Genomic DNA, 24,467 nt, shown 5'->3' with positions numbered 1-24,467 from the left:
GGCTCTGAATCTATATTCACTGGAGTTTAGAAGAATGAGGGGTGATCTCATTGAAACCTATTGAATATTTAAAAACTTAGAGAGAGTGGATGTGGAGAAAATATTTCCTATAGTGGGAATGTCTAGAACCAGAGGGCACAGACTCAGAAAAGAGGGAACAGAATTTAGAACAGAGATAAGGAGGAATTTCTTTAGCCGGGGGTGGTTGATCTGTGAAATTTATTACCACAGGTGACTGTGGAGTCCAAGTCACCGGGTATATTTGAAGCGGACGCTGAAAGGTTCTTGATTAGTAAGACCATCAAAGGTTACCGGGAGAAGGGAGGAGAATGGGGTTGAGAGGGATAATAAATCAGCTATGATGGAATGGCAGTACAGACTCGATGGGCCGAACAGCCAGATCTGCTCCTACGTCTAATGATTCTATTGTGTTTCTTTGTATTTACTGTGTATGCCTGCAAAAAAATGAATCTCAGGGTTGTACATGGTGACATATATGTACTTTGATAATAAATTAACTTTGAACTTATGGTCTTGTAGTCTAATGTCCTGCCTAACGCCTCCGTAACTGGCCCTGATTTTAACCTCTGGACCATTTTGTTTTCAAGGGCTGGGGTGAAAGGGCTTAGGTGAGCAGTGAGATATCAGGGACTGATAGAATCAACAGTTGCAATTGGGGAGAGGAATGGTATTCATAGAGTCATAGAATAATGCAGCACAGAAACAAGACCTTAAGGTCTATTGTTAGGGTGTATTCTTGAGTTAGGGTATATAGCAAATATTAATTTCAACAGCAACCAGTCTTCAAATTTGAATGTGGATTGCAGATTGAATTTAAAATGCACCTCAGAACATTGGTCTTCTTGGAGCTGCAGACTGGGGTTGATTGCAAAACAGGAAACACCCACTCACCTGAGATGCCTAGTTATATATGGTGCAACGAGAGACAGAGGTGATTAACACTCATTTTGGGTGCGTTGCTGCGAAGATCTACATGTTTGAAATTTTGTGCAACTGAAAGGAAACATTATGAATGCATTGTAAATTGTTACCTTTGTTCTTTTATGTATAAAATGTAATGTAATATTGGGTCAGGAGGCCTCTTCTTTCAAGGGTCCTCCATTAAGATGCCTGTTGTTGTCCGGAATAAACACTTCTGTATCACCAGCTTTAGTGTATCCTGGTAACTTCATTCACAGTCACAACATTTGGGGGCTCTTCTGGGATATGTTTGTATCCCATTGTTTGGCCGGCGATCTCAGCAGTCTAAGTAGGTGAGTACTTTTTTAAAAACGCAAACATGAGGAAATCTGCAGATGCTGGAAATTCAAGCATTAGGGTTGACGAAGGGTCTCGGCCTGAAAAGTCGACTGTGCTTCTTCCTATGGATGCTGCCTGGCCTGCTGTGTTCCACCAGCATTTTGTGTGTGTTGAGTTTTTTTTTAAGATTAGTACTCACACTTAGGTCTGTTCAAGTCAATGTCACAGGATCACGAAATATCATGAACACGGCAGAGGACTGGTAGATATAAAAAGTAGTGTGGAGTGTGTGTGCATGCATATGTGTTTATGTAAGAGTCCAGACATTTTTGTGTAATTTGATGACACAAGGTCACCATTTGCAAAAGGTGGTTGCTGACCGTCCAGGACACCAGTGGGGTGTATGTATATTTCTTCGGGGAACTGCATAGTAGCAGACTCATTTGCGAGTGTGTTTTATGTGTTTTAAGAATAAGCATGACACCTTGGTATAACAGTTTTAAATGGAAAGGAATACAACGCACATTATGAGTTCGGATCCACATAAGTGGAAGATAGCAGTGTATGTACTCTGTCGTTTTAAGCAGCTAATGTTTAATTTTTATCCACCATTTATATTTTGTATAGTGTGAGAATTAGTGTGGAGATATTTGAGAGAGAGGTTATACCTAGAAATATCCATTGGGATGGTACCTTTTGAGGTCAGGCAACATCAGATCGAGAACCCTGACCAGTCATTGACCTTGATTACAACAATCCATAAGCTCTTCACCCCGGGGAAAAGCAGAACATTTTGTCAGAGGTGTCCTCACTTAAAGTTGCCTGTGGGAATGCAGAATTCTAGCGCAAGCTCAAGGAAATGATTGAAGTTCACCAGATGCACCCCAAAGATATACATGTGTTGGTGAAAGCAAAGTACCCGAGGAATATGAGGGACAGTACGGCCCAGGTAGTGCAGGATGGTACATGGGCAACTACCAGGAACGCCAACAATGAAGAGAGGTATTGCTTCTTTAAAAGGGAAGTGAAGCAGCAACTGTGGGGGAGGGGGGTTGAGAGTAACTGGGATTGAGTTATCTTTTTTTTATTCTTTTACTGTTTTATAATTAGCTGATCTTTTTTATATTTACACTTTTTTTAGGGAGCGTATACCGGAAGTCATGGGGGTAGTTTTAGTGCTTGCTTCTTTCGGGCTGGTCTGCGTTAGATTTAGCCTTGGGGTCATGGGGTGGGGGGTGGTGGGAGGGGCTTCACGTTTTAGTTTCTTTCTTCTTGGGCTATGTACATTATTGAAGTATTGGTTGCGTTCTTCTTCCCGGTATCTCTTGTATGTTCTGTTCCCTTTCCGGGTTTGTGGGTCGAGCCTATCGTCAATCCTCCTTGTTGCGGGTTGACTTTAGGGTTTACGGAGTCTATTATTAATTTTGTCTCCTGGAATACTAATGGTCTTAATCATCCTATTAAAAGGAAAAAAGTTTTTAAAGTGTTCCGGAGACTTAAAGCACAAATTTTATTTTTACAAGAGACCCATGTGCGGAGGGGGGACAGACTACGTTTTTTCAAATTCTGGAAGGAACAACAGTTTCATTCGAACTCCAATGCTAAGATTCGAGGCGTCTCTATTTTTATAGACTCCTCAGTTACTTTTATACAACATGATATTATTTCTGATCCGAATGGTAGATTTCTATTGGTTAGTGGTCTACTATTTAATAAAAAGGTAGTTTTGGTTAATGTTTATGCTCCTAATATGGACTGTCCAGAATTTTATAAATCATTATTCAATCAGTTCCTGAATTTGAATGAGTTTTCATTGATCTGGGGCGGAGATCTTAATACCTGTTTGTCTCCAGCTTTGGACCGTTCGGCTCCTCTACGGACCTTACCTAATAAATCTGCAACTTTGATTAATTCATTCCTTTCTGATTCTGGGTCGACGGACATTTGGCGTTTTTTGCATCCTCAGGAAAAAGATTTTTCTTTTTTTTCACATGTTCACCATTCCTATTCAAGAATTGATTATTTCTTTATTGAGTCTCGTCTTATTTCTTCAGTGATTAAATGTGATTATGACTCTATAACCATTTCGAATCATGCTCCACTTAAGCTTTCTATTAAAATTCTGGCCAATATACAAAATAATAGACAATGGCGTTTTAATTCACTGTAGCTTCAGGACTCGGACTTTGTTAAATTTATGAATGAACAGATTGATCTTTTTTTTACAATTAACTATACAGAGGATATTTCTGTGAACATTCTTTGGGATACTTTTAAAGCTTATATTCGTGGTCAGATTATCTCGTATTCTGCTGCTTTGAGGAAGAAGCTGAAGCAGGAGGAGTTGGTAATTGTGGACAAGATTAAGGAAATTGATAAGAAATATGTTATAGCTCCTTCTGAGGAATTATATAAACAAAGAACTGAACTTCAAATGGAACACAGTTTATTACTTTCGTCCTCGATTGTAAACCAATTAAAGAAAACAAGAAGCGAATTTTATGTACACAGTGACAAAATTGGCAAACTGTTGGCTAATCAACTGAAGTCTAATTATGCTAAATCTCAGATTAATCAGATTTATAACCAAAATGACCGACTGATACTTGATCATGTGGGGATTAATCAAACCTTCTGTGATTTTTATTCTTCCTTATAGCAATCAGAGTCTCCTCGAGATTCTAAATATATGAATGATTTTTTAGATAATCTAGACTTCCCTGAGATTTCACAGGATATGTCTTCTATGTTAGATACTCCCATTACCACAGATGAGATTAAGAATATTATTTTCTCTATGAATTTGGGGAAAGCTCCTGGCCCTGATGGGTTTACCGTAGAATTTTATAAATGTTTCGCACCTTCATTAATCCCTTGGTTCTGTAGGGTTTTTGAGGCTTCATTAAAACTTGGTAAACTTCCTGAATCTTTCAATAGAGCGTCAATCTCTCTAATATTAAAGAAGGATAAAGATCCTGCTCAATGTGCATCTTATAGACCAATATCTTTATTAAATGTTGATTCTAAAGTTTTTTCTAAGTTATTAGCAAATAGATTAGAAAAAGTACTTCCTTCTATTATTTCGGAAGACCAAACGGGTTTTATTAAAAGTCGTTACTCTTTTTATAATATTCGCACACTGTTAAATATTGTTTATACTCCCTCACAAAATGTTCCTGAGTGTGTTATCTCTTTAGATGCTGAGAAAGCTTTTGATAGAGTAGAATGGCCTTATTTATTTAAGGTGCTTGAAATGTTTAATTTTAGCTCGAAATTTATATCCTGGATTAAACTGTTATATCATTCTCCTGTGGCCTCGGTCCGTACTAACTCTTTAAGTTCACCTTTTTTCCCTCTTTTTCGAGGTACTCGACAAGGTTGTCCTCTTAGTCCTTTATTATTTGATATTGCACTAGAACCTCTTGCAATTGCCATTCGAGAATCTCCAAATATTACTGGGATAACTCGGGGCTTAAAGTCCCATAAAATATCACTCTAGGCTGATGACTTACTTTTATATATTTCTAATCCCCAAAAATCCATCCCGGCTGTTTTAGAGCTATTAGCACAATTTGGTCTTTTTTCAGGTTATAAATTAAATCTTAGTAAGAGTGAACTTTTCCCAATTAATAAACAACTTCCCTTATATCATAACTTTCCATTTAAATTGATTCATAATTATTTTTCATATCTTGGGATTAAAATTACTTGTAAATACAAAGATTTATTTAAGATTAACTTTTTACCATTAATTGACCATATTATTCAACTTTCATCTAAATGGTTTCCTTTATATTTAACTTTGATTGGTCGTATTAATGCAGTTAAGATGTTTTTTTTGCCAAAATTTTTATATATATTTCAGGCATTACCAATCTTTGTTCCAAAATCTTTTTTTGATAAAGTTGACTCCAAAATTTCTTCATTTATTTGGCAAAATAAAAACCCGAGACTGGGTAAAATACATTTACAGAAAGCTAAGAGAGGTGGAGGTTTAGCATTACCTAACTTTAGATTCTATTATTGGGCAATTAATATTCGACATATGAAATTTTGGTTACTTGACCAGGATATACTATCCATTCCTAAATGGGTAGCAATGGAATTACAATCTGTTCAGGACTATACACTTGGCTCTATTTTAGGTTCCTCTCTTCCTTTTGATTTGAAACGTCTCAAACAGGTCTCTAACCCGATAGTTAAATATACCTTACGTATTTGGTTTCAATTCAGAAAATGTTTTGATCTTAATCAATTTGGGTTAGCGATTCCTATTTTAGGTAACATATTTTTTCCTCCCTCTTTTACGGATCGTGCTTTTCAAATTTGGAAGACTAAGGGTATTTCATGGTTTTTGGATTTATTTTTAGATGGGTTCCTTATGTCTTTTGAACAATTATCTAATAAATATAATTTATCAAGAATACATTTTTTTAGATATCTACAAGTTAGAAATTTCCTAAGTACTATACGTTCTTCCTTTCCAATGCTTCCTCCTACATACATTTTAGATACTATAATTAACCTTAATCCATGTCAGAAAGGTGCATCGGCTATGATTTATAATATTATTATGAAACTTAGGAAAGCTCCATTTGATAAGATTAGGGTAGATTGGGAACAGGAATTGGGGTTTATCATTTCCGTGGATGACTGGGGGCAGATTTTACAATTAGTCAATACTTCCTCTATCTGTGCTAAACATTCCCTAATTCAATTTAAAGTTGTTCATAGAGCACATATGTCCAAAGATAAATTAGCTCGCTTTTATTCTCATATGAATCCTTTTTGTGATAGATGTCCAGGGCAGATAGCCTCTTTAACTCATATGTTTTGGTCTTGCCCTACTCTGGAAACATTTTGGAGAGACATTTTTAATATTATCTCCAAAGTATTGAAAATAGATATCTCTCCTCACCCTATTACTGCTATCTTTGGACTACCTAAAATTTCCAGTAATCTTTCTCCTTCAGCCCGTAGAATGATTGCATTTCTTACTTTAATGGCGAAAAGATGTATCTTACAACATTGGAAAGAGCTTAATGCTCCAATTACCTTTTTTTTGGTTTTCTCAGATGATATTATGCTTGAATTTGGAGAAAATTAGAAGCAATCTTTATGACTCCTCATTTAAATTTGAACAGACCTGGAGATTTTTTATTCAATATTTTCATTTAATGTAATATATACCCTTCTTGTTTTTTTTTTACTGTTTTTAATGGAGGTCGGGATTGAGAACATGATTTTAAGTTTTTTTAACTCTGTTTGGTTTCAAGTTAGCCCATTGTTTTTCTTTGCTTTTAGTTAGTTGCACAGTGGGGTTTTTTTTCCTTTTCTCTATTGATATATATATAAAAATTAGTATACTATTATGTTACCTTGGTACGTTATGTTTAAATTACATTGTATCATTTTTTTTGTATTAATATCTTCTGTAATTTTATTATATTCTAACAGTGTATTAGTGCCTATATGGCTTACCTTTTTGTATACTTATTCAATAAAAAGATTTAAAAAGAAAGGAACAATAAGTGAGTGGTTCAGAAAGGTGATGAGCCTGTCATCGATTCTGCAGAACGTATATATCAATTGTATGAGTATTCAGGATTAGATAATGCAGGGAGAAATTACCCAGTCTTCTTGAAAATGCTTAAAGAAGGCCTGAGCTCAGCCCACCAGGAAGTTTTAGATTTGGGGATAGCAATGGGATCAACCACTGAGAGTGTCTCCAGTATGATGCCTGCTTGACGTCCGGAATAAAGACTTCTACGTCACCAGTTTCAGTATCTCCTGGTGACTTCATTCATAGTCACAGCATCTATGACAACCATTATGCCCATCTTAGCTAGTCTCTTTAATCTACATTTGACCCATATCTCTCTAAATCTTCCCTATGTACCTATCCAAGCATCTTCCAAATGCTGTTGTTATTCTTTCCTCGACCACTCCTCTGGAAAGCTCATTCTATATGTGCACCACCCTCTACATGAAGAAGTTGCCTCTGACATCCCTATTAAATCTTTCCCCACTCATCTTGAACCTTTGTTCTCCCTATGACTCCTACACTTAATGCCCTGACTGATGAAGACCAGCATGCCAAACACCTTCTTTACTAAACTAGGTTGACAGATCAGTATTTGGTCCTTGAGACTTGGGACAATACCAGAGCCAGAAAGCAGGATGGCAGCAGGTGCAAGATCACAGTCAGGAGGTCCAAAGCTTGGCTTACCAATAAGATAATATTGTTCCAGAAGAGACCAAGAACAGACACTCCCACAACAAGGTGGTTCACTCCCCATGTAATATTTCCAAAGGATTGCTATATGTAAAAAAATCATCATGTGCATACTGGTATGTAACTTGGGGATACTGGGGATGAAGTTAAATAAGTAGACTGATGGGATTTATCTGGAAAAGGCAGTTTGTCAGAATTCATAATTTTCAATTTTGTAATTGTAAGATATATTAATGTTATGAAATTCTGACATAACATGAAATGAAATACACTCAGTCCCTCCTGTATCTAATAAAATAGCCAATGAATGTATGTTAACAACAAACAGCTCCATCCCTCCCCCTCCTGTCTTCTCCTATCATTTTGGATCTTCCCCTCCCCCTCCCACTTTCAAATCTCTTACTAACTCTTCTTTCAGTTAGTCCTGATGAAGGGTCTCGGCCTGAAACATCGACTGTACCTCTTCCTAGAGATGCTGCCTGGCCTGCTGCGTTCACCAGCAACTTTGATGTGTGTTGAATGAATGTATGTTCATAGTTTTGCAGCAGCCCATCCACTTTAAGGTTTGACATGTTGTGCACTGAGCGATGCTCTTCTGTGCACACTTATGATGTAGCACATGGTTACTGGAAGTTATTGTCGAGTTTCTGTAAGTTTAAACCAGTCTGGCCATTCTCCTCTGACTTCTCTCACTAAGAAGGTGTTTTCGTCCAAAAAACTGTCGCTCATTTGATGTTTTTTTTCTCACACCATTCTCTGTAAACTCAAGAGACTGATGTGCATGAAAATCCCAGGAGATCAGCAGTTTCTGAGATACTCAAACCACCCCATCTGGCACTAATGGTCAAAGTCACAAAGATCACATTTCTTCCCCATTCTAATGTTTGGTTTGAATTAGATACTTACATTATTGAGCAGGTGTACCTAATAAAGTTGTCACTGAGTGTATACATTATGTAATTAAATTTCTACTCCTATGTGAGTACTAAGCAACTCATAAACACAAGAGATTCTGAAGATGCTAGAAATCCACAGCGACAAAAACAAAATGCTAGAGGAACTCAGCAGATCAGGCAGCATTTATGGAAATGAATAAACAGTCGACATTTCTGGCTGAGACCCTTCTTCAGGACTTAGCTATTTAAATTGTTGCTGAAACTAAGTATAACGTTATGAAATCCAATTCATAGACAAGAGAAAATCTGCAGACGCCAAAAATCCAAGCAACACACCAAAATGCTGAAGGAACTGGCAGGCCAGGCAGCATCTATGGAAAACAGTACAGTTGATGTTTCAGGCAGAGACCCCTCAGTATACATAAAGTTATGAACGCTATAAGTGCAACATTGACTTTTCAAAATAAATGTATGCTGCAATAAGAAGAACTTTTTTAATGCAAGTCAGTATCAGAAACCTGATATCAGAATGTATACATTCAACTGAAAGTACTTTGGAGAAGATACCCGTTTATAATTAATGGTACTTACATCTTGACGTTCTATTCCTTTCTCGTAGTATTCAGTTTCCATCTCCAAATACTCAATAATCTTTCTAGTAATAACTGGTGCATTGACACCTTTTACATAATCCACGATCTTACCAGCCTAATAAAGAAGAAAATTTCACAGAACTCTTAGTGCAGATGGAAACTATTCAACTTTTCATGTCTGCACCAGCTCTATGAAAGAGCACTGCAGCCAGTTCCACTCCCTCCCCTTACCAGAGCCTTGCAAATCCTTTCCTCTGAATCTTCATTTACTGCCATCTATGTGTATTCCAGTTGACTTATTTGTTGTGTAAGATGTTTTTCTTTATAGTACTCTTTTTTAACCTATTATTTTCAATGTTTGTCTCAGCCCTTGATCCTTTCACTGATAGGAACAGCTTTTCTTTCTCTGTTCTATTTATACCATTTATATTATAAATAATCTTTCAGATCCCCTTGCATGTTCTTCGGTTCCAAGGCAAACAATCAAGACTTGGCTAGTCTATTAACATAACTTAAGTCTCTCATCCTTTGAAGCTTTTGAGGAAATTTCCTCTCTACCTTCTTTAGAACCATCATATATTTCCTAAATAGAGCACCCATAGCTAGACACAATATTCCATTTATGGCTGAACCTGTGTTTTATAAACATTCATTTTGTCTTCCTCATTAAAAATTTCATGTCTATAATAGTTTTCAGTAAACATTAATATTTTTACTCACCACGATAAACAAGAAGGCAGGTTCACATTTTCCATCAAATCCTTGTAGCAATGGAATGAGGCTAGCTTGAACCTTGGAAGTAAAATTGTAACGATTAATTTCTGCTTTGAATGGAGCATTTTCTAGAATTCTTTTCATACTTTACAAATACTTACTGTGTGAAAATGTAACAGCTCTTCCCCAAATTCCATTTTCAATCTCCTGAACGTACTTAAGATTGCTTTACATGGTCCACACCAGCCTTGATGAACATCCACTACTGAAATATTGTATAGTAGATTCAGCTGTTAATTTACATAACTACATACTCATTTATTATGGAAGTGAGAATATTAAGATATACAGTGAATTGAAGATGAATGATCTTTATAATGTATTTTAAACTATTAAGTCTATTTAATCTACAAAGCTTGTATAATCTTTTCCACCATCTTCAAGAGGCAGTACCTCAAGAAAATACTAAAGGTCTTAACAAACTGGACATACCCTCTTCTCATTAAACTGTAAGATATAGGAGCAGAATTAGGCCATTTGACTCGTCGAATCTGCTCTGCCATTCCATCATGGCTGATCCAATTTTCGTCTCAGCCCCAATCTCTCGCTTTCTCCACATATCCCTTCGTGCCCTGAGCAATCAAGAATCTATCAAACTCTGCCTTAAATATACATAAAGACTTGGCCTCCACAGCTGCCTGTGGCAAAGAATTCCACAGATTCACCGCCCCCTGGCTAAAGAAATTCCCCCTCATCTCAATTCCAAAAGGATGCCCTCTATTCTGAGGCTGTGTCCTCTGGTCTTAGCCTCTCTCACAACAGGAAACATCCTCTCCACATCCACTCTATCAAGACCTTTCAACATTCAATAGGTTTCAATGAGGTCACCCCTCATTCTTCATTCTTCTGAATTCCAGTGAATACAGGCCCAGAGCCATCAGACACTCTTCACATGACAAGCCATTCAATCCTGAAATCATTTTTGTGTATCTCCTTTGAACCCTCTCCAGTTTCAGCACATCCTTTCAAAGATAAGGAGACCAAACTTGTTCACAATATTCTAAGTGAGGCCTTACCAGTGCTTTATAAAGTTTCAGCATTACATCTTTGCTTTTATATTCTAGTCTTCTTGAAATGAATGCTAACACTGCATTTGCCTTCCTCACCACAGACTCAACCTGCAAATTAACCCTTAGGGAATCCTGCACAAGGACTCCCAAGTCCCTTTGCATCTCAGTTTTTTTGTATTTTCTCTCCATTTAGAAAATAGGCAACTCTTTCATTTCTTCTACTTCAGTGCATGACCATGCACTTCCCAACACTGTATTCTATCTGCCATTTCTTTGCCCTTTCTCCTAAGTCCTACTGTAGCCTCTCTACTTCCTCAAAACTACCTGCCCCTCCACTTACCTTCATAATGTCTGCAAACTTTGCAACAAAGCCATCAATTCCATCATCCAAATCATTGACATATAACCTAATACAGGTTTCCCCCGTCATCCGAAGGTAGAGCGTTCCTATGAAACGGTTCGTAAGCCGAAATTTCGTAAAGCAAAGAAGTAATTACCATTTATTTATATGGGAAAATTTTGTGAGCGTTCGCAGACCCAAAACTAACCTACCAAATCATGCCAAATAACACATAAAGCCTAAAATAAGAGTAACATATAGTAAAAGCAGGAATGATATGATAAATACACAGCCTATATAAAGTAGAAATACTTTTCCACAATCATTACTGAACTGTTCTCTGTAGCGAAAATCTCACGCAAGCGCCGTCGGCAGAAAATCTCACGCAAGCGCTGTTGGCAAAAACACGGCGCAAGTGCTCTCCAGTAAGCTTTAAGCTATGAAGCTGCCAAATCATACGTAGAAATACACAGCCGATATAAAGTAGAAATAATGTATGTACAGTGTAGTATCACTTACCGGAATCAGGAAGACAGCTTGCCAAGCACACTGATGATAGTGTGTTAGGCTGAGTCGTCGCAGGCTGGGGTGGTGCAGTGGCACCCACCCTCCAGGCCGCCGAGTGATACATTGTCACGAGGCATGCAGGGGTCCAGCGGTAGCCAGGAGGCACACAGCACATCTTTAAGAAAAAAGCCGAAATAAACATGCTAATTAATTAGGTGCTGCCCAGCACGTAATTGTCGGCCCAGATCAGTGCCGACTGCCGATTGCATCACCTTTGATCTGAGCTGACATTTACGTGTGGGGCGGCACCTAATTAATTAGCATGTTTATTTCAGCTTTTTTCTTAAAGATGTGCTATGTGCCTCACGGCTACTGCTGCATTCTCTGCGAATCGGTACAGTACCTGTCCGGGGCCTGGGTGTTGGGGTGGTGGGACACTGGGGTGTCATCTCGTCATCTGTTTCTATTAGAGCAGGCAGCTCATCTTCTCCTGTGACTGCCCGCCTCGATGTCGAAGGTCGAGGTTCGTCGTCTGCTGTGGCTGATGTGGAAGGCTTGCTTGACTGCTGAGCCTCGCGCATTTTTCTATCATACAGTTCTCTATAAGGACTCAAACTATCTTGCAAATATCCCCTAAACCTATGTACCCTTTCAAAATTAAAGTCGTATTTTATCATTGCAGCAAAAATCTCACATAGTTGCTTCACGTTCATTTCGCTACTGCATTTGGTTTCGACTGTTATCCTTTCCTCTTCCAATTGCATCAGCTCTTCATCCGTCAGTTCTTGGTCATGGGATGCCAAAGCTTCTTCAACATCATGTTGGTCAGTTTCCACAAGCCAAACTCACTTTGTCCTTATTTCGTTCACCACGATCAAAATGCTTAATTATGTCTAGTGCTACGCTAAGTGTTACACCCTTACGAGCTCTTTTAGGCCTTTCCGACATCATGAACTCATCTTGCAAACAGCTGCTCACGGGCACGTGTTTAAGCAATGCCGGCGGGAATGCAGTTCCGAATCCGGGGGAGAGCGGCTGCTCAGGGCGCACGCAGCCTTTTATCGTGCGCTGATTTTTTTATCGCGCGCTTTTTTTTCATAACAATGAAAACACCTTCTGAAAGCGAAAACAGGGTACTAATGTAGGTCTTTCGTAACAGTGAGGTTTCGTAAAACGAACATTCGGAAAGCGGGGGACAACTGTAAGTATCGGGCCCAACACAGGGCCCCTGTGGAACACCACTAGTCACCAACATCCATTCAGGAAAGTCTCCCTTTATCCCTACTCTTGCTTCCTGTCAATCAGCCACTGCTTTATCCATTGTAGAATTTTTCCCGTAATACCATGGGCTTGTAGCTTGTTAAGCAGCCTCATGTATGACACCTTGTCAAAGGCCTTCTGAAAATCCAAGTACACAACATCAATCCATTCTCCTTTGTCTATCCTGCTTGTTACATCTTCAAAGAATTCCAACAGATTTGTCAGGCAAGATTTTCCCTTGAGGAAACCATGCTGACTATGGCCTATTTTATCATATGCCTCCAAGTAAAGTTAGTCCCCTCCCAGTTTAGGTACAAACTATCCCTTCTGTACACATCCCACCTTCCTTGGAAGAGAGACCAACTCCTTAGTCACATATTAAACTGTATAATCTTCCTAGTTCTGGCCTTACTAGCACAAGGCATGGGTAGCAATCCTGAGATCACAACCCTGGAGGTCCTTCCCTCTAAATTAGCACCTAATTCCCTGAAATCCCTATGCAGAACCTCATCACTCATCCTACCTATATCATTGGTACCTACACGGACCACAACTTCTGGCTGTTCACCCTCCCACTGAGGACTCAATCCGAGATATCCCAGAGCCTGGCACCTGGGAGGCAACAGACCATCTGGGAATCTCATTCTGGCCCACTGAACCTCCTGTGCGTTCTCCTAACTAATGAATCCCCTATCACCACAGCATGCCTCTTCTTCCCCCTTCCTGTCTGAGCTACAGAGGCAAACTTAGTGCCAGAGACCTGACCACTGTGACTTTCTTCTGCTAGGTCATTCACCCCCCCCCACCCCCAACAGTATCAAAAGTGATATACCTGTTGTTGAGGGGGATGGCCACAGGGGCACTCTGCACTGGCTCCTTAACCCCTTTCTGTTTCCTGACTGTTACCCAGTTTCCTATGTCCTAGTGTAACTACCTCTCTATATGTCCTATCTATCACTCCTTCAGTCTCCTGAATGATCCAGAGTTCATCCTTAGCATGGTTTGATAGAAGCTGCAGCTGGATGCAATTCTTGCCAGTTACTACCATTGAGAAGGAGGTACAGGAACCTCAAGACCCAAACTCAGTGATTCAGGAAATGATTTTACCCAGCTACCATCAGATTTCTGAATGGTCCATGAACCTATGAATGCTATGTCATTATTCCTTTTTTTGTCGCAAATACGAGGAAATCTGCAGATGCTGGAATTTCAAGCAACACACATAAAAATTGCTGGTGAACGCAGCAGGCCAGGCAGCATCTATAGGAAGAGGTACAGTCCACGTTTCGGGCCGAGACCCTTCGTCAGGACTAACTGAAAGAAAAAAAATCCTTTCTTTGTACTGTTTTAAAATTTATAGTAATTTTATATCATTGCACTGTATTGCTGCCATAAAACAACGAATTTCATGTCATACAAGACAATGATAATAAATCTGATTATGATTCTATTATAATAATATGTAGTGCACAATGTAAAATGGTTATGATAAATCAAAAGCAACTATTACATTACAAGAGTATTCTGGTTCATGTATTGCATCTTTGAAGATTTTTCTGAATGTACTCTTGAAATAAATGAAGTGACCTTAATTTATTTTTGCCTTTATGATGCTACACTCAATCCAAAGTTCTGCTGGTGTCAAGGGAAGTTATTCTCATTCCAACTCTGGAATTCAGCTTGTAAGTCCATTTTTAGATCAAAGCTGGAGACAAGAGATCATAGTGATTGTAAACACCAGGAATTCTGCAGATGCTGGAAATTCAAGCAACAAACATCAAAGTTGCTGGTGAACACAGCAGGCCAGGCAGCATCTCTAGGAAGAGGTACAGTCGACGTTTCAGGCTGAGACCCTTCGTCAGGACTAACTGAAGGAAGAGCTAGTAAGAGATTTGAAAGTGAGAGGGGGAGGGGGAGATCCAAAATGACAGGAGAAGACAGGAGGGGGAGGGATGGAGCCAAGAGCTGGACAGTTGATTGGCAAAAGGGATATGAGAGGATCATGGGACAGGAAGCCCAGGGAGAAAAAAAAGTGGAGGTGGGGGGAACCCAGAGGATAGGCAAGGGGTATAGCGAGAGGGACAGAGGGAGAAAAAGGAGAGTGAGAGAAAGAATGTGTGTATATAAATAAATAACGGATGGGGTACGAGGGGGAGGTGGGGCTTTAGCGGAAGTTTGAGGAGTCAATGTTCATGCCATCAGGTTGGAGGCTACCCAGATGGAATATAAGGTATTCTTCTTCCAACCTGAGTGTGGCTTCATCTTTATAGTAAAGGAGGCCGTGGATAGACATATTGGAATGGGAATGGGACGTGGAATTAAAATGTGTGGCCACTGGGAGATCCTGCTTTCTCTGGCGGACAGAGCATAGGTGTTCAGCAAAACGATCTCCCAGTCTGTGTCAGGTCTCGTCAATATATAGAAGGCCACATCGGGAGCACCGAACGCAGTATATCACCCCAGCCGACTCACAGGTGAAGTGTCACCTGGAAGGCCTGTTTGGGGTCCTGAGCGGTGGTAAGGGAGGAAGTGTAAGGGCATGCGTAGCACTTGTTCCGCTTACAAGGATAAGTGCCAGGAGGGAGATCGGTGGGGAGGGATGGGGGGGACGAATGGACAAGGGAGTCGCATAGGGAGCAATCCCTGTGGAAAGCAAAGAGAGGGGGAGAGGGAAAGATGTGCTTAGTGGTGGGATCCCGTTGGAAGTGGCGGAAGTTACGGAGAATAATATGTTGGATCCGGAGGCTGGTGGGGTGGTAGGTAAGGACAAGGGGAACCCTATTCCTAGTGGGGTGGTGGGAGGATGGAGTGACAGCAGATGTGCGTGAAATGGGGGAGATGCGTTTGAGAGCAGAGTTGATGGTGGAGGAAAGGAAGCTCCTTTCTTTAAAAAAGGACATCTCCCTCGTCCTGGAATGAAAAGCCTCATCCTGAGAGCAGATGTGGCGGAAACGGAGGAATTGCAAGAAAGGGATGGCATTTTTGCAAGAGACAGGGTGAGAAGAGGAATAGTCCAGATAGCTGTGAGAGTCAGTAGGCTTATACTGGACATCAGTAGATAAGCTGTCTCCAGAGATAGAGACAGAAAGATCTAGAAAGTGGAGGGAGGTGTTGGAAATGGACCAGGTAAACTTGAGGGCAGGGTGAAAGTTGGAGGCAAAGTTAATGAAGTCAAGAGCTCAGCATGCGTGCAGGAAGCAGCGCCAATGCAGTCGTCAATGTAGCGAAGGAAAAGTGGGGGACAGATACCAGATAGGTTTGGAACATAGATTGTTCCACAAAGCCAACAAAAAGGCAGGCGAGACCCAACGCAGACTGGGAGATCGTTTCACTGAACACCTACGCTCTGTCTGCCAGAGAAAGCAGGATCTTCCAGTGGCCACACATTTTAATTCCACGTCCCATTCCCATTCCAATATGTCTATCCACGGCCTCCTCTACTGTAAAGATGAAGCCACACTCAGGTTGGAGGAAGAATAACTTATATTCCATCTGGGTAGCCTCCAACCTGATGGCATGAACACTGACTTCTCAAACTTCTGCTAATGCCCCACCTCCCCCTTGTACCCCATCCGTTATTTATTTATACACACACCTTCTTTCTCTCTCTCTCCTTTTTCTCCCTCTGTCCCTCTCACTATACCCCTTGCCCATCTTCTGGGTTCCCCCCCCCCTTTTCTTTCTCCCTGGGCCTCCTGTCCCATGATCCTCTCATATCCCTTTTGTCAATCAACTGTCTAGCTCTTGGCTCCATCCCTCCCCCTCCTGTCTTCTCCTGTCATTTTGGATCTCCCCCTCCCCCTCCCACTTTCAAATCTCTTACTAGCTCTTCTTTCAGTTAGTCCTGACTAAGGGTCTCGGCCTGAAACGTCGACTGTACCTCTTCCTAGAGATATTTATTGTAAGTCCTGTTTGTAGCACTGTCGGTGAAGCCTCCCATAATTTTGCAAATCACTTTGCACACAATTGCGAGTAGACTGATTGGGCAGCAATTAGTCAGATAAGATTTACCCTGTCATTCTTGTGAACGGGCAATGCCTCTACAATTTTCCATACTGTTGGTTAGGTGTAACTGAGATAATCACGCTGGAACAGCTTGGTTCAATTAATTATGGAGTGGAGATTACTGCAGGGTTAAGATATTGGTTGGCATGGATGAGTAGGGCTGTAGGACCTATTTCCATGCTGTAGAAATCTATGAATCTAACTGTTGTGATTCAGGTATTGTCTCTCATCAATGAGATCAGGTGTAAAAGCCAGTGAAATCCCTGCTAACATGTGATGAGAGTCGTAAGTGTATGCCCAAACTATGGAAGACTCTGCAAAGAGACACAGATGTAAGTCTTATTTTTGCATATTTATGCTAATGGAGTTACATCATCATACACACTAGAGGTAAAATGTTATTTCCATAACAATATGAAGAAAATCATAAATTGTTAGCATCTGGAAAGCCAGCTATTGTTCAAAAGAAAAATGAAAAAGTGATCAAACCTGATAAGCCTTTTGCTTCAAACATTTCATCCCATTCTGCTTCATTGTGTATTGGAAACTGGCAGGGAAAAATACCAATGCTTAAAGTTTATCAAGATTTCAAATTACCATTTAAATTAAAAGAATCTGTTCATACCTCAATTTGAATCTCCTTTTTCCTACCGGCCATCGCAGCTGAAAAAAAATCTAAAATAATGATGTTACTGGACAATTAGCAACTTTTGAAATCATAGGGGTTGAGGTAGAATATCAGTCATAATCTTAATAAATGTTAGACCTCCTCTCCTAGACCTTATTTTATTATCATTTCAAAGCTGGATTAAGACAACTATTTTTCTGAGCTTTATTTTTTTCTGGGGTGTATGGGGTGATTGGTCCTGACTAAATATCAGGAAATGCCAATAGCGATTATATAGCTTCTCCCACCCAAGACAACTCCGCCTTCACGTAGGACTTAGGTCCGGGTGCACCCTGTCTTGCTGAAGGAGCTCTGTCTATGGTGAGTGTTTGGCACCAGAAAAATAACCAGACCAATGGTGGTGGTGTCACCTAAAATTACTGAAGTCTCTGGCAGCAGGGAGATGGATTCCAAGCTTTGGTGCAGGAATGTCTTTGTACAACAACTGCAAAGGTTGGGCGACATCTAGTGTATGATTCCCAATTGGGAACACCAGTAGAGGTCAAATGCTCTAGTTAGATGAGCACTGCGGCAACAGAAGGCAACTGCAAACCACTGTTGAAATTTCTGCCTAGTCAATCATGGAAAGAAACAAAAGAAGGAAACCAGACAACAGCGTGAGTGGGGTCGATTCTAATCAACAGAACAACACCTCACTCGGTAGGGGTAGTCAAGTGCTGCAGGTGACACCAGACCGTCATCCAGAGACTGTAAGCAATAGGGAAAGGCTAGGGATAGCAACATGGAACATCCGTACACTTTACCAGAAAGGAATGTTGGACAACACACTAAATGAAATGAAAAGGTTGGAAGTTGATATCTTAGACCTGTCAGAAATTAGATGGACTGACAGTGGCAAATTCACAAAGAATAGTTCTCTGATAATGTATTCTGGAGGTCAACACCATACGTATGGAGTTGCAATTATTTTAAACAAACAAGTCTCAAGACGTCTTATGGGATTTTGGGCAATATCCAACTGGCTGCTTTTAGTTAAATTAAGGGGTAACCCTTTTAACATTAGCATAATCCAAGCCTATGCACCAACAAATGATGCGGATGAAGAGAATATCAACAAGTTTTATGAAGATCTCGACAGCGCTTATGAGCAATGTAAATGTCAGGATATAAAACTAGTTTAGGGAGATTTTAACTCCAAAGTTGGACAGAAAAGGGTTGATAACATCATAGGACCTTTTGGATTAGGGGAGAAAAATGAAAATGGGGAAAAGTTTACTGATTGGTATGTCAGAAACAATCAAGTGATCACCAATACTTGGAATAAAAACCATCCACGTAGATTGCGTACTTGGATTAGCCTGGAGATAGAACAAGGAATCAAATAGATTTCATTACCATCAATGAATGCTTTCGAAATAATACCACAAATTCTAAAGCCTACCCAGTAGCAGACTGTGGTTCAGGTCACCATCCAGTAATAGCTACCATCAAAACAAAATTAAAGAAACTGAAACGTGGAAAAAAGAGAAAGAAGTATATGTTGGGAGAACTTAAAAAAGATAGCATACTTAAGCAACAATTCAAAACAGCTGTAGAAGAACACCTCAACAAAAATGAAACAACACCTATTTGGGACAGATTTAAATATGCCATAAGGCAATCAGCAGAGGAGATAATCCCAGTGCAAGAATCCAACACACCAACAAGGGGTGGATAACCAAAGAAATTCTAGATCTGATGGAACAAAATAGGTTAGTGAAGAATAATGAAGTGAAATACAGAGAGCTGGAAAAACAGATCAGACAATTGTGCAATATTGCAAAGGAAGAATGGCTGACTCAAAAATGCAATGAAGTAGAAGGCCATATTAACAACAGCAAAGGAATGCACAAGAAAACTAAGGAAATTACTGGAATTAAGAAAACCTCCTCTACAGGATGCATATCAGCAGATGGATCCATACTAACAGATCCAGATAAAGTATGTGAAAGGTGGATTCAGTACATAGAGCAGCTTTTTGAAGATAATAGAGGGGAACCCCCCGATATTAAACACCCTAATTCTAGCACACCTATTACCAAAAAAGAAATAACTAAAGCAATGAAAAGCATGAAACATGGTAAAGCCACTGGACCTGATGAAATTTCAGTGGAAATGATACAAGCCCTAGAAGACCTGGGCATAGATATTCTTTTTGAACTATTTAATGGCATATATGAGTCTGGTGTATTGCCTGACGATCTCTTGAAATCAGTATTTATAACTCTGCCAAAAATTCCTGAACTATTGACCGCGAAAATTATAGAACAATCAACCTTATGAGTCACATAATAAAAATTTTGTTGAGAATTGTTCTGAGTCGAATTAAAACCAAGGCCAGAAACTTCTAAACTGCAATATGGGTTTACTGAAGATAGAGGAACTAGGAATGCAATTTTCATACGACGAATGATTTCAGAAAGGGCAATTGGATATCAAAATGATGCCTTTTTATGTTTTACTGATTTCACTAAAGCACTCAACAAAGTGCAACATGAAAAATTATTTCAAATTCTCGCTAAACTAAACATTGACGGAAGGGACCAACAACTGCTTCAAAATTTATATTGGAATCAAACGACGGAGGTAAAAATTGATGATAATATAAGCAGTTGGACTAAACTTCAAAGAGGAGTTAGACAGGGATGCATTGCCCCACTGGAATTATTTAATATCTATGGTGAAATGATTCTCAGAGAAATAGAAGACCTAAATGAGATAAAAATTGAAGGTGTTAACATCAACAATATAAGATATGCAGACGATACCACCCTAATAGCAAGTGCTGCAGAAGACCTACAAATCCTCCTAGATAAAGTAGTACAAACAAGTGCAGATTTTGGTCTAACCATCAACTGTAAAAAAACAAAATGTATGGTAATATCAAAACAGCAGGGTACTCCCAACTGCCAATTGTACATCGGTAACCAAGAGATTGAACAAAAGGCCAGCTTTAATTACCTTGGTAGCTTTATATCACAAGATGCTAGAAGTAAAGTAGAAATAAAAATAATTGCCACTGCCAAAACCAACTTCCAAACAATGAAACCCATTTTTATCAACAGACACATTTCTATGACAACAAGGCTTAGGCTACTAAAATGTTACATCTGGTCAATCTTGCTGTATGCTTCCGAAAGATGGACTATAACACCAGAACTCCAAAGAAACTTAGACGCAACGGAAATGTGTTTTTTTAGAAGAATGCTGAAAATATCATATAGAGACAGGGTAACTAGGGTAACTAATGGGACAGTACTCCACTGTGCCCATACAAAAAGATCTTCAATGAAAACATTAAATGAGAGGAAACTTAAATTCCTGGGCCATGTCATCAGAAAGGGAGAAATAGAATGCCTTGTTACAAGGCCGTATGCCTGAGTAACACGGAAGAGGAAGGCAAAGAAGAAAATATATGGACACTGTGAAAGGACGAACAGGTCTAAGTGTGTGAGATATCATTGATGGTGCGAGGGATCGTTCGATGTGGAGAGTCATGATCGCCCAAGTGTGTAATACACAAGGCACATGAAGAAGAAGAAGAATTTTTTCTATTTTTTATGATCTTGAAATAAATTATTAATGTCTGTGGTAATGATTAGGAAGGAACATTGAACAAATTAGAGTTGCAAGTTCTGTTTTGAGTGTAGAGAGACTATGTGACATATTGTAGTGGGTATAGAACTTGATGTTATGAAGTCAAAATTGAGTTTATTATTAAATGCACAAAAATATGTATGCATAGGTGTAATGAAAACCTTTTTTGCAGCAGTATATAGCATCATAGAAGCAGCATTCACAAGCAAAACTTAAATTTTTTGAAACATAAATTATACACATTTTTACAAAAAAGAACACAACTGAAAAAAGGTCCATTTTAGTGCAAAGTGATCCAAGTGGTTATGGTGTTGCTAAACTGCAGTGATTAGTTTTTTTTTGGTTGGTTCAAGAACCAAATGGTTGAAGGGAAGTAGCTGTTCTTGAACTTGGTGGTTTGGGAATTCAAGCTTCTGTACCACTTACCTGATTGTAGCTATGAAAAGATGGTATGGCCCAGATGGTGGGGATCTTTGATTATAGATGTTGCCTTCTTGAGGCAGTGCTTCCTATAGATACTGCCAATAGGGAGAGAAATGTGCTCATGAAGTATTGATTACAGTCTGCAGCTTCTTACATTCCAGTGCATTTGAATTGCTACACCAGACCATGATACAACTAGTCATGACATTTTCAACTATACATCTGCAGAGGTTTGTGTTGACAAGCCAATAGTAACACATATCAAATGCTGAATAACCTCAGCAGGTCAGGCAGCATTGATGAAAAGGAATAAAAAGTCAATATTTCGGGTCGAGACCCTTCATAAGGACCTGATGAAGGGTCTCGGTCTGAATTGTTGACTACTAATATCTTTCCATAGATGCAGTCTGATCTGCTGAGTTCATCCAGCATTTTCTATGTGTTACTCTACACTTCCAGTATCTGCAGAATCTCTTGTGTTATTGACAAGTTGAACCTCTTTAACCTTCTAAGAATGGTTGATTTCTTATAATTGCATCTACTGTATGTGCTTTGTAAATTTTGGTAGTCAATAATATTTGGGCATACTGTATCAGGTATCTTCTGTGGAAAAGTGAAAGGGAAAAATTATCTACTGTTGAATATTTTGGTGGTATTCAATCCTGCTTGGGAACATTTCAGAATCAGAATCAAAATCAGAATCAGGTTTATTATCACTGGCATGTGACATGAAATTTGTTAACTTAGCAGCAGCAGTTCAAGGCAATGCATAATCTAGCAGAGAAAAAAAATAATAAATAACATTTTAAAAAATTATAATAAACAAGTAAATCAATTACATATATTGAAGAGATTTAAATAATGCGCAAAAACAGAAATACTGTATATTAAAAAAAAGTGAGGTAGTGTCCAAAGATTCAATGACCATTTAGGAATTGGTTGGCAGAGGGGAAGAAGTTGTTCCTGAATTGCTGAGTGTGTGCCTTCAGGCTTCTGTACCTCCTACATGACGGTAACAGTGAGAAAAGGGCATGCCCCTGGGTGCTAGAGGTCCTTAATAATGGACGCTGCCTTTCTGAGACAACGTGCCCTATTTCGGTACTGTGCATTAGCCCCTCCATACCAGACAGTGATGCAGCCTGTCAGAATACTCTCCACAGTACAATTATAGAAGGTTTTGAGTGTACTTGTTGACTCCTAATAAAGTATAGCCACTGTCTTACCTTCTTTATAATTACATTGATATGTTGGGACCAGGTTAGATCCTCAGAGATCTTGACACCCAGGAACTTGAAGCTGCTCACTCTCTCCACTTCTGATCCCTCTATGAGGATTGGTATGTGTTCCCTCGTCTCACCCTTCCTGAAGTCCATAATCAGCTCTTTCGTCCTACTGACGTCAAGTGCCAGGTTGTTGCTGGGGCAACATTCCACAACTTGGCATATCTCACTCCTGTACACCCTCTCATCACCAACTGAGATACTACCAACAATGGTTGTATCGTCAGCAAATTTCTAGATGGTATTTGAGCTATACCTATCCACACAGCCATGTGTATACACAGAGTAGAGCAGTGGGCTAAGCACACACCCCTGAGGTGCGCCACTGTTGATCATCAGCGAGGAGGACATGTTATCACCAATCAGCACAGATTGTGGTCTTCTGGCTAGGAAGTCGAGGATCCAATTGCAGAGGAAGGCACAGAGGCCCAGGTTCTGTAAATTCTCAGTCAGGACTGTGGGAATGATGGTATTAAATGCTGAGTTATAGTCGATGAACAGCATCTTGACATAGATGTTTGTGTTGTCCAGGTGGTCTAAAGCCATGTGGAGAGCCATTAAGATTACGTCTGCCGTTGACCTATTGCAGCGATAGGCAAATTGCATGGCGCTATTGCAACTTGGGGCATTCCGGAGTTTGGAGTTCAATTCTGGTGCTGTTCTGTGAGGAGTCTCTGTATGTCCCTCCAATGGAATTTGCAGATTTTCTCCAGGTTCTTCAGTTTCCTCCCACAGTCTAAAGACATACCGTATTAATTAATTGACATTGAAAATTGTCCCGTTCTGTCCAATTGAACAAGTAGCAACTCTCCCTGCACTGGCCCAAATACCCGAGAATTCTCAACCCCTTTCTCCTGCAACTGCTCTTCAGCCACTCAATTATTTATACTGTTCTCATATTTCTTCAAGAACTGGCAGATAGCATGGGGAGTAAGCTGATTACCACTCTAAAAATCCTGCTTCATTCACTGTTTCATAATTCCTTACACCTGCCTGCTGGATATCATTCCTTTCTCTCCCTGCCATTATACCATAAGACCATAAGAGAGAGAAACAGAATTAGGATTTTTGCCTCACTGAGTTTGCTCCGCCATTTCATTATGACTGATTTATTTCCCTCTCAGCCCCAATATCCTTCCTTCTCTCCGTATGCCCCATCTGATCAAGAATCTATTAACCTCTACCTTAAATATACCCAATGACCTGGCCTCCACAGTCACCTGTGGCAATGAATTCCACAGATTCACCACTACACACCATCCATTTCTGACTTTCTGCAGTTGCTCAATGGCATACTTAATCCTGGCATCAGGGGAAAATACACCATTCTGAAATGCTTGTCTGTTTTCCCAACGATGGTCTGCTCTCTTGGTATTTCTCCTCTCCCTCTGTACAGCGTTGGCTCAGACTATACTCCCTAGGGGTATTACTCTTTCAATGAGTAATCAGAAATGAATATGGTTAGAGAGCAAGATGCCCTTCGGGGTCTCCTGAACTACTTGCCAGCTCTTTTCTTTCGTCAGTCACCTATTTCCTGAATTTTCTCAAACTATGAAATGACAACCTTCTGAAAGATGTTATCCACAGCTTCATAGATACACTAGATCACAGTGAGGTCAA

The 24,467-nt window shown here is 39.7% G+C and overlaps 1 protein-coding gene across 1 annotated transcript in view; it reads right to left on the bottom strand.

Annotated features, from left to right (window-relative positions):
* LOC140190461 (thioredoxin domain-containing protein 6-like) overlaps positions 1–22,874 on the bottom strand; it is a 93,238-nt gene extending 70,364 nt beyond the window's left edge. Inside the window, exons 1-7 of the mRNA XM_072247113.1 lie at positions 22,791–22,874; positions 21,571–21,662; positions 17,506–17,555; positions 17,370–17,427; positions 9,860–9,963; positions 9,705–9,776; positions 8,983–9,099 (exon numbers count right to left, since the gene is read on the bottom strand). Of these exons, the coding sequence (XP_072103214.1) occupies positions 8,983–9,099; positions 9,705–9,776; positions 9,860–9,963; positions 17,370–17,427; positions 17,506–17,538 (384 nt within the window). The 5' untranslated portion in view covers positions 17,539–17,555; positions 21,571–21,662; positions 22,791–22,874. The remainder of the gene's footprint in view (positions 1–8,982; positions 9,100–9,704; positions 9,777–9,859; positions 9,964–17,369; positions 17,428–17,505; positions 17,556–21,570; positions 21,663–22,790) is intronic.
* Between the last annotated feature and the right edge of the window lie 1,593 nt (positions 22,875–24,467).

This window comes from Mobula birostris, chromosome 1 (assembly GCF_030028105.1).
Source record: "Mobula birostris isolate sMobBir1 chromosome 1, sMobBir1.hap1, whole genome shotgun sequence".
NCBI lineage: Eukaryota > Metazoa > Chordata > Chondrichthyes > Myliobatiformes > Myliobatidae > Mobula > Mobula birostris.
The sequence above is the reverse complement of the archived record's forward strand: the minus strand, read 5'-3'. Positions and strand labels throughout refer to the sequence as shown.